The sequence below is a fragment of the Drosophila rhopaloa genome, unplaced genomic scaffold, assembly GCF_018152115.1.
Source record: "Drosophila rhopaloa isolate 14029-0021.01 unplaced genomic scaffold, ASM1815211v1 contig_178, whole genome shotgun sequence".
In the NCBI taxonomy this organism is placed as follows: Eukaryota; Metazoa; Arthropoda; class Insecta; order Diptera; family Drosophilidae; genus Drosophila; species Drosophila rhopaloa.
Genome location: NW_025335059.1, coordinates 6,351,246 through 6,366,543, shown reverse-complemented (window position 1 = coordinate 6,366,543; position 15,298 = coordinate 6,351,246). Strand labels below are relative to the sequence as shown.

The 15,298-nt window shown below is 36.9% G+C and overlaps 2 protein-coding genes across 3 annotated transcripts in view; both read right to left on the bottom strand.

Moving 5' to 3' along the window:
• Nucleotides 1-422: 422 nt before the first annotated feature.
• LOC108050387 (sex determination protein fruitless-like) lies at nucleotides 423-3,284 on the bottom strand. Its single transcript, XM_044459212.1, has one exon. The coding sequence runs from the start codon at nucleotides 3,230-3,232 to the stop codon at nucleotides 2,792-2,794; it is 441 nt and encodes a 146-aa protein (XP_044315147.1). The 5' UTR covers nucleotides 3,233-3,284; the 3' UTR covers nucleotides 423-2,791.
• A 3,783-nt stretch (nucleotides 3,285-7,067) lies between these two features.
• The window catches only part of LOC108037294 (sex determination protein fruitless), a 116,792-nt gene continuing 108,561 nt past the window's right edge, over nucleotides 7,068-15,298 (bottom strand). The window contains exon 7 of one of the 2 annotated variants that reach the window (XM_044459209.1): nucleotides 7,068-8,832. In XM_044459209.1, the coding sequence (XP_044315144.1) occupies nucleotides 8,300-8,832 (533 nt within the window). In that variant the 3' untranslated portion in view covers nucleotides 7,068-8,299. Of the gene's footprint in view, nucleotides 8,833-10,333; nucleotides 12,692-15,298 lie in introns of those variants that run through there. The other variant, XM_044459208.1, reaches the window with a different exon arrangement.

The window sequence follows — 15,298 nt, the reverse complement described above, 5'->3', positions numbered from 1 at the left end:
TTAACTTACCATGGGTTAGTAACCCATTACTTACCCTATCGCCAGAGGGGCAATCCGCAGAGAAACAAATGTTGTGCTGGTAAAGTAAAAAGCCCACCCCCAAGTTCAACCCAAAACCCCGAACCAGGCCTCCGAACCCAAAATCAATGCCGAACCTAACGATTTGAATTGTGCTTCCAACTAGGGACGTGGTCATGAAGGGCAGAACATGAAACGAGTGTTGTTGATATATGTAATAATAATAATCATAAATTTTATTTGGTTTTATTTGCTGTTTCGCTTGACATTTAAATGCTGCTAGTGAATTATATTTTGATTTTAATTTGAATAAATTTGAAATATATATATTTTTTTTGTTTGATATATATATAGATCTTTATGGATTGATTTATTTAAACTGGTAGACGACGAAAAACTGTTAATAATATTTTTCATTGCTGTGTTGAGTGCCATGTTTTAGGCACTGCCACATTTGTATTTGCATATTGATTAATTGAGTTTGTAAGTGTAGAGCAAAAAAATAAGTTACAACTCGCTGTTGTTGTGTATTTTTATTTGCGCATGACGAATGTGGAGCAATATTTGATCTGGGATTCTACTCCGAGAACTCTTTCCACAGAGCAACCCTCCAGGCCCAGATCTTTAGGACCTATCGTTTCAATCGGCCGATTACAAGATGGATGTATAAAAATATTTCGTTTACGATTTATGCTTATGTATGGGAAAAAAGTTAGAAAAATCCAGCTAGTCTCCGTTTAGCTTTCTCTACTTGGGTTTCTTTTGGTTTCTCGCTGCTTTGTTTCATTTGTTTTTTTTTATATAATTTCATATTTATTACATTTTTGGTACATAAATCTGTGTGTAGTAGTGGTTTGCCTTAACATCTGTGCTGTTTTTGTTTTGTTGTTTTTAATTTTGCGGTAGTTTATTGGCTTAAAGTTTTCAACTCAATCAACGTAAAACTAAATAAAATTATGATCTCTGTGTGCACATATTTTTGAATGGATATATACACACGCACATGCACGTAACTTAAAATTAGGAAATCAAGATTTTAAAGTTAAAGTAAAAGTATGTTTAAGGGATAACTAGAAATAAATTTTATACATTTTGTGCTTTGGACCGAAATATAACAATTTTGAATAATTCTATAACAAAAATCATCTAAATAAATATGCAAAAGGCAAGCAACCTTAGCCAAATGTTGCTTAACCTTCATGATATTTTACCATTTTTTTTGTTAATTTTTTACTTTAAATTTGTATTTTGTTTTTATGTAAAGTTTTGTGCCGAAAATATCACATTTAATTTTTTATTTTATTTTGCTTTATTATAGTTTTTTTATTTTTATATATTTTGTGCCGAAACATAATTTTGTCTATCACAAAATGTTTAAAATTAATTACTTTTGCCGTCTCTGCGGGGACGTTTTGGTTATGGTAATCAAAAAGCGAGATAATCGGTTACAAATTATAATTATTTCGTCAAATTTCTCGCCAATTGAGCAGACAATTTACCAATTTAAAAATATAATTTCTATAGATTTTTCCAATATTTTTTTTTTTTAGATTTTTGTGATATGATTTTTTCTTTTATAGCCCTCATATCAGCTAACTTTTTTTTGTTGTGTTTTAATATGTGTTTGTGTCCTTTAACTAAATAAACATTTGGCCATAAATATAAACAATCTTAACAAAAAAGTGAGGTGGTTCAAGTGGTTCGAGCTAATCCTAAAAAGTTTAACCTAACGCATAGGGCAAAATCAGAAGATTGGTAGAGAACACAAAAAAAAACAGAGGAAAACGTTGGTAAACTATTGGCTATAGAATTGGAACCGATTAAAATAACATATAATTGGTAGTTAATGAATAAGTGCTAACGATCTACGTAGATTAAAATTAAGCAATCAACAATAAAACTGAAATGCATTTGAGGTATATGAAAATTTCTTTGTAGTTGGTTGAGTAGCTCCTCATCCGTTGCCTACTCTGCAGAACATATTGGTTAACACTACGATCTAAACGGTAAACAGTAAAATAAACTAAAACCTAATGTGACCTTCGTATGAGTAGTAGTTGTGGGTGACTGTTGCTGTGGTGGCTGCGGCTCCATCTCCTCCTGGTGACGCCATTCCGCTGAACGAATCAGCCCAAAGTGTTTTCCTTCGACCTTCTCTCTCTATCATTATGGTAGTTATTACTTTTGTAGTTTTTAGGAAACAACATTTAGAAACCTTCGAAACGGTTTGTTGTGGCTTTAGAAAACGGTTCTAACCGAACTTCTTGTGTTCGCTGCCCTGTTTTATCGGTTATATCCTCCTCCTTAGTTAGCAGCTGAAACCTTTTCCTAATTTTTCTTTAGTTATACACACATTTATAAATTGATGGGACGATTGCGTCAAAGTTTACCAATAGCTATAGTTAAGATTATCAATATACTTTTTTACGCGTTTTGCCATAGCATCTTCGGTTCTACTAGTTTTGGGTTATTGTTATTGCTTGGATAGCTAGTGGGTAATGTACAGACGACGACTAAAAAAAAAAAAAAAATCCATCTAGACTGCAGCGATTTACAATAAACTCTCGCTGTAGCTATATCTATTGCTAAAGTTGCTATAGTTGCTGATGTAGTAAGCTGGTTGCTGATGTTGCTGCTGTAGCTGCTGCTGTTGATGTTGCTGCTGTTGATGTTGCTGCTGTTGATGTTGCTGCCGCTGATGTTGCTGGTGCTGCTGTTGCTGCTGCTGATAAAGCTGGCGATGTTGGGCTGTATTCGGGCCCCGGCCACGCCCTTAAATGGACGAGTTCAGCTTGAGCAGGCGGTCCGGATGCTTGACCCGCAGATGGGAGCGCAGCGTATCGATCCTGCTGTAGGTGGCCGGGCAATAGGGACACATGGACCGCTGGGCAGTGTGGGAGTGGAAGTGGTGCCAGCGGTTGGTCACCTCCTTGCCGCAGGAGCGGCACCGCCACATGGTGCCCGGATCGCGGGACGGCGTGAACATGTTGTGGTACGACATGGTGTGATGTGAATTATGGCCGCCGGCTGCCGCTGCTCCGCCGGCAGATCCTGCTCCAGCTCCTGCTCCACCCGATCCTGCTAGTCCGGTGCTATTTGGCGTATTGCCCGATCCCTGATTGTAGCCATGGGCGGATGGGCCGTTGTGGCCATTGCCGGCGGCGATATAGTGCAGCGGATGGTATTCGCGTTTCAAAGCCGCCGACAGGTGCATCCCGAAAGGGGGCGGCGGGGGCGAGGCCGACGACGAGGTCGACAGGGGGTCGACAGGTGGTGGCGGGCGCTGCTGCCTGCGGTTCGAGAACGAGAAAGAGAAGAACAGAACACACAACAGCCCGTCGAGCGGGACGAAAATCAGCCCAGAGAAATAGATTTCTTTTATTTTTTGAATTTTTTTTTGTTTTTTTGTTTGTTTTTTTCGTATAATAGACAGAGAGAGAGAGATAGTGGGTGGGGGGGTGGTGTAAAAGTGAGTGTGTGAGAGAGACAGACAGAGAAAGAGGGAGAAAGATATATGACTTGAGACAGAGATAGGTAGTTTCGTTTTGTGAGCTAAAATCAAATATACTTAGGCGGCATAATGAAAAAAGTTCAAACTAAACTAGGAAACTAAGAAAAAATACTAAAAAAAAATAAGTAATTATAAAAACAAACAAACGTGACTAACTACATTCAAGCAACTTAGGTCAACGGAAAATATACATAAATGTGTGGCTAACACAAAAGGATTTCGGATCGTTTCTGCGTCTCCTATCATATTTCAGCGTGCAAATGAAATATTCTTTACTTTCTTTAATAATATAATTCATAGTTTTTAATTTAGAAATATAGGTGTATATAAATGCGAGTTTCATTTACAACTAAGCTTTTATAAAATATATATTTGAACAGTGCGCCGGATAAGTAGGCAACATTTTTGTATATAAGTTTATCAATTTATCTTTTAAAGAAATGTTGCTTATATTTTCCAATGCACTATTCAGTTACAAATTAACTTATAAAATGCCTCCGTTTTTTCCTGAAATATCCTTTCTTTCGGCTTTTGGGTATTTCACTTTTTATTAATTTTATACAAATGAAATTAGTCACAATCGACGCATACATATAGATATGTTCATGTTTATAAAAATATATTTTATAGCACAAATGTGGGCAACATTTCTTTTATGATTAAATGAAGGGTTTGGCTGCTTCGCACACTTTTCTTGTATATTGGTATTTTGAAATACTAATTTCCTTTTTTTTGGGTGTAACTCATTTGTGCAAAGAATCATTTTGGCTTACACATAACGAATTCGGGCTGAAACTGATACATAATAAATCTATATATATTAAGTTGATAAAATTAGGGTAGTCGTAAATGTTGAAAAGAGGTTAACAAATTCAAATCATTAAAAAAAACAGGAAATTGGGCCGAGGTTTGAAAATTCTCTATGCGAATGTGTGTGTGTGTGTGTTTGTGCGCGCATGTGTGTAGACAAATGTGCAGGTGAGTGTGTTGGTTGGTATATAGTAGGTATATAGTTTCTTAGACATTAGTTCGACTTTTCATGGGCACCCCTAACATCATTGGAAGCACAATTCAAAGCGCACAGCAGAACGGGATTCGGAGATTCGGTTTCGGAGTCAGAGGATCAAAAATAATAAAGTGATCACCATTTAGTTTTGTTTCCATAAAATTCAATTTATTTGATTTAGTTTTAATTTTTTTTGTTTTGTTTCATTTGTTTCTGTGTATGTGTTTCTGTCTGTCTGTGAGGGTGTGTGTATATGTGTTTCTGTGTGAGATTGGTTCATCTGCCTGTTCTTCAGTTATAGTTTTATGATTTTATTACGGTTTAGGTTTTATTTTGTTTAGTACTTCAATTTGTCTCATTGAAAGGCTGCCATAATAGATAGAATGTTTATTAAAAATCGTTTTAAAAAATATTGTAATATATATTTATATGTGTATATATAAATTGTAACAAATGCTGCAAGCATTTTGTGGGCTTGCTTCAATTTGCTTAACGTTAATTAAACTGATTTCATTTTTTTTCTGCATTTTCTATTTTCTTTTCGTTTTTTTCATTTTCAACTTTTGTTGCTGTTGCTGCCGCTGTTGTTGTTGTTTATAAATAAAACTAAAAATAGTTTGTATTGCATTTATTAATACAAAAGTTATATTAAACTAAGTTTACATTGAAACTAGCACGTCATTAAAATTAAAGGTTCGAACCACTTCTGATCGACTGCAAAAATGCTGTTAAAATTGGTTAAACAAAGTCAAAGTCAAAATCGAAATCAAGGACTGAAATCAAAATGGTTCAAAAAGAAGGCACCGAAATAAATATAAGAGTGTTTATGGGCTGAGTGTGGTTTTTGTGTGGGTGTGGTGTTTCAGTATTTTTGATAAGCTTTATGACATTTATTGTAAATAGACACAGAAATTGTAGCGAAAAATTCTCATTAACTAACTGCTCTTCTGCTATATCAGATGTATATATATTTATAATCATATTCATAGTGATATGCTAACATTTATTTAGATTTCTTGCGGTGTCTCTCCTCCCAATTTTTGTGACATTTAAAAGGACTTGAAATAGTTCAAATGCAGCACAACATTTTTTTAAAATTTATGTGGGGGTAAGCACCGCTTTGTATTTACATGAATATTTTTTTTTGTATTTTTCTTTGCATAATTCAAATGGTTGGCTTTTGCGTGGTCTCGTCAACATCCTGCACCTTAAACGAAAACTAGTCATATTGCACATACGATACTATTCAAGGAGAGCTGGCCTCCTCCTTTTATTCCCTCCTGTCCTACTCTTTATACTTTAAAGTATATTTGGATTTAGCACCATTTTGCATACCACACAATTTTTAGATTACTTTCGAACGTTTTTTAAAAAAACTTCAACTCTCTACACTCCTGCTTAATTAACATAATTTCAATTTGTAATGTGTGGGTGTTTTTTTTGTTGTGTTTTGTGGGCGTGTGTGTGTGTGTTTAGTTTTACTATAGTTATCACATCATATATAGATAAATTTCTAAATTTTTGTTTAACAAAACAGCGTTAAAAATAAACATTAAACAAACATTAAGTCGGGGGCAGTATTTGATGTAGCATTATTAATAATGTAAATTTAATTACTAAACATTAAATGTTAAGAAGTAGAACAAATAAATATGATTATGTGTGTATATAATATATAACTATATATTTAATCGAATTATGCATTAATTCTTTAGGCAATTAGACGTGTGTGTGTATGTGTGTGTTTGATTTGCTTGTTGGCATATGCTCGTGTTTGTGTGTGTGTGCGCACCAATATCGGGGATTTGGCAATCAATGTACAACAACAAATTACAAAAAAACTGATTTTAAATATACATTAACTAGCAGAAATCGTTGGAGAATCATCAATCATATTTACACCGTAATAAGAGTCTGCAAAAATTAATATTAGCTCACGCATGTGTATATAAGTAGGTATTTTATATAGACTGGATAACAAATTCGGCCACATGCATTGACAATTGGATCTGGCGATGTTTTCGCTAACTATAATACATCAGATCATAGCAGATCGGATTTGATCCATTGGCAATTGCTCAGTTCGAGACTCATTCGCACACACTCTCAGAATGGTTATAAATAAATTAACATTAGTTTAGTATCCGTAATCAGTGAATTAGTTTAGTTTATATTAGATTTGTTTAAAACTGCTTTGCTAAGATTAGGGCTGCCATAATGCATGTCTTCAAGGTCAACTAACATCGATCAAACGCACCGATTTGTACATCATAGATACATCTATATGCAGAGAAAATCCCATTGAATATTATTGTATAAATATCGATTAAGTTCAGTAACGCGATCATTCTATTTTACAATTGTCGTTTTTTATGCATACAACATGACATCCATTAGATCGTAATTAAATATACATTTATATAAAACAGTAAAATGGTTAGCAGCATAGAAATCTCTCGTTTAAAATGTCTTCAATGTTCGGTTTTTGCTCCTAACTTTCTTTTCTTTATAGAGTATCAGTGTGGTTTCCGGGTGGGTGGGTTAGTGTGGTTTTGTGTGGGGGTGTGTGGTTGTGGGTGTGCACATATTAGTGTTAAATGCAACAACAAACAGGTGCAAAGAGAGAAAGTGCAGCCAAGGAAGTTGGCACTACCACCAAGAGATTTTGGCACAAATGTCTGACAGGTCCAACGATTTTAATTTGTAAAATTTGTAATTCCATATATGAGTAGTTCTTGAAATACAATTAGTTTGCGTTTAGTTCAAGCTATTTGTTTTTGTATTCGTTTTTTTTCTTCTTGTAAATATTTGAGTGCTGCTAATTAAAACTTTTTTTTTCCACTTTGCCCTATTTTCCACCCTCTTTTCTTAGCTGCATTAGAAACCCTTTTGCTTGCCCCACGAACAAGACTATTACAATTAAAATTTCATTACGAATAAATCTTACTATACTGAATATAAGTGCGTGTGTGTGACTGCAACATCCGTATCTAGTTGAAACCATGACAATGTGTCGCTTTCTGCACATATCAGCAATAGATTCCTTCTCGCAGCCGGCGATTTATCCTCTCCTCTCCATAATTCGCCTACATAATTGACAAATAAATTTGGCTTACCCTTAAATTGTTTCAACATTTAAGATCTTATACGCGTTTTTCATCTAAATTAACTTTGCTTTGAGTATCAATTGGTTGCTGTTGCAGATGTGTTTACGAATGTTGCTGCTGCTGTTACTCCAGTTGCTGCTGCTGCTGCTGCGGCCTTTTGTTGTGGTTCCTAGTGCTGTTGTTAGCATAACTATTGTTATTATTAATATTACTATTAGTAGTAGTTGTAGTAGCTTCCATTTGATTGGCATTCGTGGGCTCGCCGCTGCTGTTGCTGCTGTTAATGTTATTGGTGTTGCTATTGCACAAAGTTTCTTGGGGATCGTAGGGCGCCAGCTGCTTCAGCTGATCCATATATCGCTCGAAATTCAGCCTCATCTGCTGCTCCTCCTCCAGCTCATTGTCGCTCTCATCGATGATGATCGTCTGGGCAGGTGGATGTTGCTCCTGCTGTCGCCGTTGCTGCTGTTGTCGCATACTGCCATTGCTTAGGTTGGTGGAGAGCGACGGTTGCTGCTGCTGCTGCTGTTGCTGCTGGTAGTAGTAGTCGCGGGCATAAAAGTTAAAGGGCTGAGCCTTGCGATGTTGCTGTTGCTGCTTGTGGTTGTGCTCATCGGGGCGCCAGGCATTATAGTTCCAGCCCAGATACTGACTGTATCATTCACTTGTGGCATTGTGCTGCTGCTGCTGATGGTGCTGCAACATGTGCTGCTGGGCAAGGGCATGGAGTTGCTGTTGGGATTGCTGCTGCTGTTGCTGTTGCTGCTGGGATTGTTGCTGCGATTGCTGGTGTTGCTGCTGCTGTTGCTGGTGTTGATGCTGCTGCTGTTGTTGCTGTTGCGCTGCATTAAAGGCCGCCGCGGCTGCCGCTGCCATTGCCGCTTGGGAGGCGACCGCCAGCTGGCTGGCCGTGGGCGTGGCTGCCGCCCCCACCGCCGATGAGGACATTAGGTTGTCAAACTTGCGCGTATCCGGATTGTACATGGGATGCTTGAACTTGCAGTGGGTGCGCAGATTGTCGCTGCGCGTGTAGGTGGCCCGGCACAGCGGACACTCAAAGCGGCCCGGGAAGTGGACGTGGTAGTGGTTGCGGATGTGGGTGACGACCTTGCCGCACAGCTTGCAACGGTGCAGGTTGCAGCCGCCCGAGAGGCGCTCGAAAGTTAGCCGCATGTGCCAGGCCTTGGAGCCTGCGCAGTTAATTGTATTTTATTTATTCGATTGATTGCATTTTCATTGGTTTTTTTTTTGGTTTTTTAGCATGGGTATTTCGATTTCGGTTTTTATTAATTTGTTCGTTCAAACGCGCAAAGAAAAAAAGAAGAGAAAAACAATGTTGTTGTTGGTGATTCACAGAAACAGAAAAATCATTTTTATAATAATTCTTAAACTGTATAATTAGATGGTTTTCAGAGTCTGCATGTGTGTGTGTTTGTGTGTTTGGTGTGTGTTTATGGTAGTAGAATCGTAATTTCGGTTTTCTTTTTTTTTTTTTTTTTTTTTTGCCATGGAAAGAATGATTAAAACTGAAACGAATGATTGTTAAATCAATTTTGTTCATATCCCTGAGGCATGGTGTTATGTGGGCAGAGACACTCTTCTCGTGGAGGGTTTGGATTATATATATATATTTAATTTTTCGCAATCAAATTTTGTTACACCCAAAAAATCGACAAATAAATACAGTTAAGAATTTGTTTTTCTTTTACTTTTTTCCATGGATTTTCGAGAAATAGGGAAATGTAGAACAGCACTTGAATTGGGGAGGGGGGAACATTATTGCTATGTCAAAAATGATGATTCAAATCAAATGATTCTTCGTCTGTGGCAATGGGTTCACTTAAAATATTCGAATTATTTACAATAATTGTGGGGCGACTGAATTGGATATTGAGGAACCCAAACCAAATTATATGTATGTATGTGCAAATGATTCGTGTTTGGACGTTTAATTAAGATCTAATAGTAATGTTCTATTTATTTTTTAATAGATGATTGTTGGTTCCGATTCAAATTCGTTTTCTTTTCAGCTTCTTTGTTAAATTATTTGTCAAGAGAGCCCAAGAACCGTATTAGTGTCTAATTTTTGTCACTGTTTTCGAGGGGGGTTTTGCGGAACGGGTGGTGTTTATTGTTTGGTAAATGTACATAAGTTGGAGAGAGGCAGAGAGTGAGCGAGAGGGACGGGGTCAGTTGGGGGCCAAAAAAACGCAGATGAGGTTAAAAAAATGAGACAAAACATGTAAATAAAATGATTGATTTGGCGTGAGGACTAAACGAAATAACAGTAGCGCAGCAACGTCGATAAGAAAAGGCATATCGTATATTGTATATCGAACATCGAATGTCGTTTATCGTTTATCGAACACATTTCATTCAACACCCCTCCTGCCTGGCAGAACAAAAACAAATTTAGATCCTCGCCCAAAACAGGACGGGAAAGACTGCATACAATATAAATAGAGCGAGAACAAGAAAGAGTGAGACAGACCGAGCTTAAGAGGGAGAGAGAAGTAGAGCTATAGAGTAGGATAGATAGATCGAGTGAGTGAGTGAGTAGTGTTTCGTTTAAAAAAGTTTAAATAACTAATAAATTTTTCAATCGTTTGGCCAATTCCTGTTTTTTTTTGTTTTCTTTAGTTTTGTTCGAATTTGTAGCTTTTCTTTTTAAATTAAAATCATAATACATAAATCAAATATATAAATATAACTTATTTAACATAATTCTAAATTATAGAGGAGAGGTAATTTGTGCTTAACTAGATCTTAGAAATTTCAACTTACCGTTAAGAGAGTGCGCTTGATGTTTAACTTTTTATTTAAATTTGGATTTGTTTTTCAATTTAAAAATAAATTAATGTATTCTTTTATTTTTTTAATTGTGTTAAGTTGTTTTTAGTACCTAGGGGACGTTTGCTTGGTTTTTATTGAATGAAAAGAACTGGAATTTGATTTGAAAGAGATTTATTAAGTAAAGTTAAAGATGTTAAATATTGATTTATCCGTTTCACATATATGTACTTGTATTTATCTGTAATTCAGTGTTAATTAATGATTCATTGTTTGATTGGTGTCTATAGCTAGTGTTTAAGTACATTTTTCGATAAAATCTGATTTGAATTTGTCCTTTAGCAAAGCACTGAATCGTCAATGGTTAATTAATAATTATTAATTATTCGTTTTGCAAGCAACTCCAATCAACTTCGGTGGGTGTTTTGCCAAAGATATAAATCAAGAGAGCGCCCAACTTCAGTTACCCGACGTTTTTCTCTGGGGGCTCTGGCCAAACGGTTAGAAATTGGACGCTATCTGAATTTTTTCCAAACGAATTTGATTAGAAGTAAGACAAAATTGTGTGGTACTACAGAGCTTAATAGAGAGAAATTCTCAAAAATATTTCAGTACGACAAATATTTTTGTCTCTGGTTTAAGTCTCGATATTGCTTGCAGGTTGCTTTTCGCACTTTCTATTATCTTTATGCATTTCTTTAATTATTTTTATGCATTTATTTAATTATCTTTATGCGTTTATTTAATTATCTTTTTCGACCTTAAGGCCTATGGACTAGAAGAGAGATTAGCTAATATGGCACAAAATGACACGAACAAAAATTAGTCAACATTCACTACAGCACATGTTAAGTAAGTTAAAAAAATAATAATAACTGACGCGGAAATCGATTGGAATTCTACATATAATACTTGTCAAAGTTTCCCTCCACTGAGTACTGGTCGCGGTATTTCTATATCAATATAATAATCCATTTGGTTTGCTAATGACCTACAAAAAAGCATCTAGAGGTTCAGAAGATTTAACAATAAATAGTTTAAAGTCTTGAAATCAACTACGTGTAGCATAGGTTTAATAAGGTTTATAAATAGATATAGATGTACACCCAACTGATGGCTGTTGGCTCCTCACTCTAGATTACGTATACGTTGCTTTGATTCTTGGTTACTTAAAACACTGTAGTTGTGAAAACCTTTCATTCTGTTACTGATTATATTTGATTTGATTTGTTTCGCCTGCCTAGAGAAGTGATCACATATGTACATAGTGACTAAAGAATCGATCCTTGATGTCCGCATGCTTGATCTTACAATGGGCCTTCATATTATCCCTGCGCGTGAACTTCTGCCCGCAGACAGGACACTCATGACTCTGGGGTCGATGGATGTTGGCATGGTGCCACCGATTGGACACGATCTTGTTGCAGCTCACACATCTGTATAGGGTGGGCAGGGTGCCCGATAACTGGACGAACAGGGTGGAGTAGTCGATGTTGTGATCCCGCCGATTGGCCGCCGCCGCTGCGGCCGCAGCCACCGCCGCAGCCGACGAAGTGGATCCATTGGAACTGGAGCTGGGTTGCGGGGAGATCGCCGAGTTGGCCACCGAAGCGGATGCGGATATGGCCGATCCCGATGCGGATATTGAAATCGATCCAGATGCCGATCCCGTGGCAATGGGATAGTGCGGCGAACTTTGCGAGTGACTGGGTGGTGCCGGTGGTGCCGGGGGTAAAGGTTGTGGATGATGGTGGTGGTGCGTTACGTGACCATGATAACCGGCCAAATCCAGCTGCTGCCCCGCTCCATTGCTGGTCAGGTAGGCCTGGCCAGTGGCCACCGGTGGTGAGTAGGCCGCCTCGGCGGGGCAATCCATCAGGGAACGGTGGTGCGGGTGGTGCGGCGGATAATGGGACATCAGATGCTGCTGACGACTGCAGCGAATGGCGCGCATGTTGAGCTCCTTGCACTTATACTCGCAGTTGTAGCCACCATCCACATAGATATCCGATCCGGAGCCGGAGGCTGCCTCTTCATCGGGATGCGGTGGTGCATACACCAACGCCCTTCTGTATTTGGGGGGCGTGGCATGGTAGGCTGACTCCTCAATGTCCTCCGTCTCATGATCCTCATCCACAACCATGTCACGATCGCGATCCACAACGACCTCATCGTTAACGCCCTGATCGTGCTCCCGATTTCGATCCTGTTCCCGATCCGGATGACGTTCGTGCTTACTGTTAAAACACTTGACGCGACCTGCAAACATTTGCTTGGTTCATATTAGGCGTCATCACTGTGGGGGTGGGAACTGAAGGGGTGGATATAGAGATGAGGAGGCGGGGGAGTCGGATTCGATCGCGCCTCTCTTGCATTACATGCGCACAGTGGGCTAAATGCCAATGGTTTACGGGTGTGGATAGTGTCTAATTTTTAACTAAGTAGCCACAGAAGGAAGAAGTCAAGAAAACTCGGGTGTATATAAAGTAGTGTGAGTAAATACCGTTTAGGGTGAGCCAAAATCGCTTCCGAAAGATTAATCAGCAAGTTTAACAACACTAAGATAATCCAATTTAGCTTATCTTCAAAAAAATATTAGTTTTTACTAAAATTTTTATCAGAATAAAAAAGTTTGAAAATTATATGTTATAATATCCAAAATAAACAACATGTTAAAGCTTACTTTATGAACGTTATGAACTTGTACTTTTCATTTATGTTTTTATATTGTTCCGGCTAACGTAGTCCTAACTTAACAGTTTATCGTTTCAAAATTTTTTTATTGAACATTATCTAAGATCTAAGATTTGCAACATACTTTATGGAAATCGGCTCACCATATAACTGGTATTATTGATAGGACATTTTGTATGGCGGTGTTGTTGGGAGAAATGCAAGAAGAATGGAGCAAAAGACAGCTACGAGACTGGGTTTAATTGGTTTGGTTTTGGTACATTTCCATTTCGTTTCGATTTCGGAATAAACTTTGTGTTTGAATGAGTGTGGTGGACAAAAGATAATAAACGTAAGGCTAAAAACACAAGTCAAGTGATCGGCAAGGATTTTGGGGCTGGGAATCGAGGCTAAGGCAATGGCACAGCCTGAAAATCATAATATACATATCGATCGAAGGTGTAAGGAGGGTGGAAACAAGTCAAATCAAGAGTCTTAATCATACGGTTGGCGGAGTCTGTGGAAAAACAACACAAATCAAATCAAGGCTGGACTTAAAGCTAAGGCGGCATCGTTTCGGATCGGCAGGACTTTATAGCTCTAATAAAACAATTCAGCTAAATTAAGTATACTTTGCATGAAAGCAAATCAATCAATCAACAGTGTGAACAGTGTGAAACGGATTGGGAAAAATAATAAGTTAAACAAAATTAAATGTAAACAACTTTGGTTCGTGTCATTTTGTGGCATCGACAATCTTTCGGTTGGGCTTATATCTTATAGTCTGGTATTTTTGATTCTTTATAATACAGTTCTCATACACAATTTTTCGTTTTTTTTGTTTGTTTTGTTTTCTGGGATAACTTTCGTTTTAGTACTTCAATGTTGCAACAGATTTTAAGCTATAGTTTTGCTTTGTGTTTATATATTTATATATTTATATATATATATTTTTATTGTTGTATTTTATAATGTTACACTATTTTTGTTATATTAGCAAATTCCAGTTCTTTTTCTTTTTTTTATTTTTGTTGGTTTTAAAGGTGGTGAGGGGTTTTTGGGCGCTGGGTGCGGGTATTTTTCTTTTAGCTGTAAGGTAATTTCAATTTCGATTTAATTTCATTCAAAATTTCTGTGATCAGAATTTCAAATATTTTTTTTTGGTGCGCAATCTGGAGCCAATGTGCGAGTTTTGTCGCTTCCCTTTACACTTTACCGTTATTTTGGCGGCTGCTCTCTTTTAAACTTTAAAGGATATGTGCAACACACACAGACACAAGCATACACACACACAGACAGTTAAGTACAGAGAGAGAGCGACAGAGAGAGATAGAGATAGAAAGAGAGTAGGCAAAAGAAAGATAGTTGGAATACATTTAGTTAGCTTGGCAGAAAAACCAATTGAAAAAACACAGACAGTCAGTTACATTTATCTCGTTAAAAAACAGTGTGACAAAATATGGTTCAACGGATATTCTTCACATCAAATCATAAATGCAGCAATGTTAGTAGAAATATCCAAAAGAGGGAAAAGTACAGTCTGTATCTGTGTGTGGGCGAGTGTGTATGTGTATGTGTGTGTGTATGTGGGCGGGCTTGTATTTAAGTGTTTGTGGAAATAACGGAAATAAGAACACATCGATTTTGTAAGCTGTTTTTTTCGTATTCACACTGAAAAGTTTTTATATTTTTTTGTTTGCTTGCTTTTTGGGGTTTGTTTCCATTTCTTAGACAATAAGTTGCAACATTAAAGACGAAAAGAGATTTGGAAAAATTTTAGAGGGTTTTCATGTTTATTTTTTCTTGAAATTCATTGTTTTCAGCAGAGTTTTTAAAATGAAGCATGGAAAAAAATAAAAATAAAAAAGTAGCAAATTTAAAGTAATTTGGGAAAAAAACTCAAACAGAAAGCGCTTTGAAAATAACTACGCGTGAATCTAAGCGAAATTATATTGAATTTGAAATTTTTTACATGTTTATATTGTATGATTACTTATTTTTATTATTTATAAGTGTGTAATTTTTGTTGTTGTGTACGCCAATTGTGCTAATTTTGTTCTGGTTTTTGGATGACAACGGAGGCATTTTGTTCTAAATACTAATTGAATTTATTTTGGGAATTTTCGAACTGTCTTAGGACTAGTTGTGGTATCATGAAGGTGAAATCAATATATAGGTTTTAAATTATACATA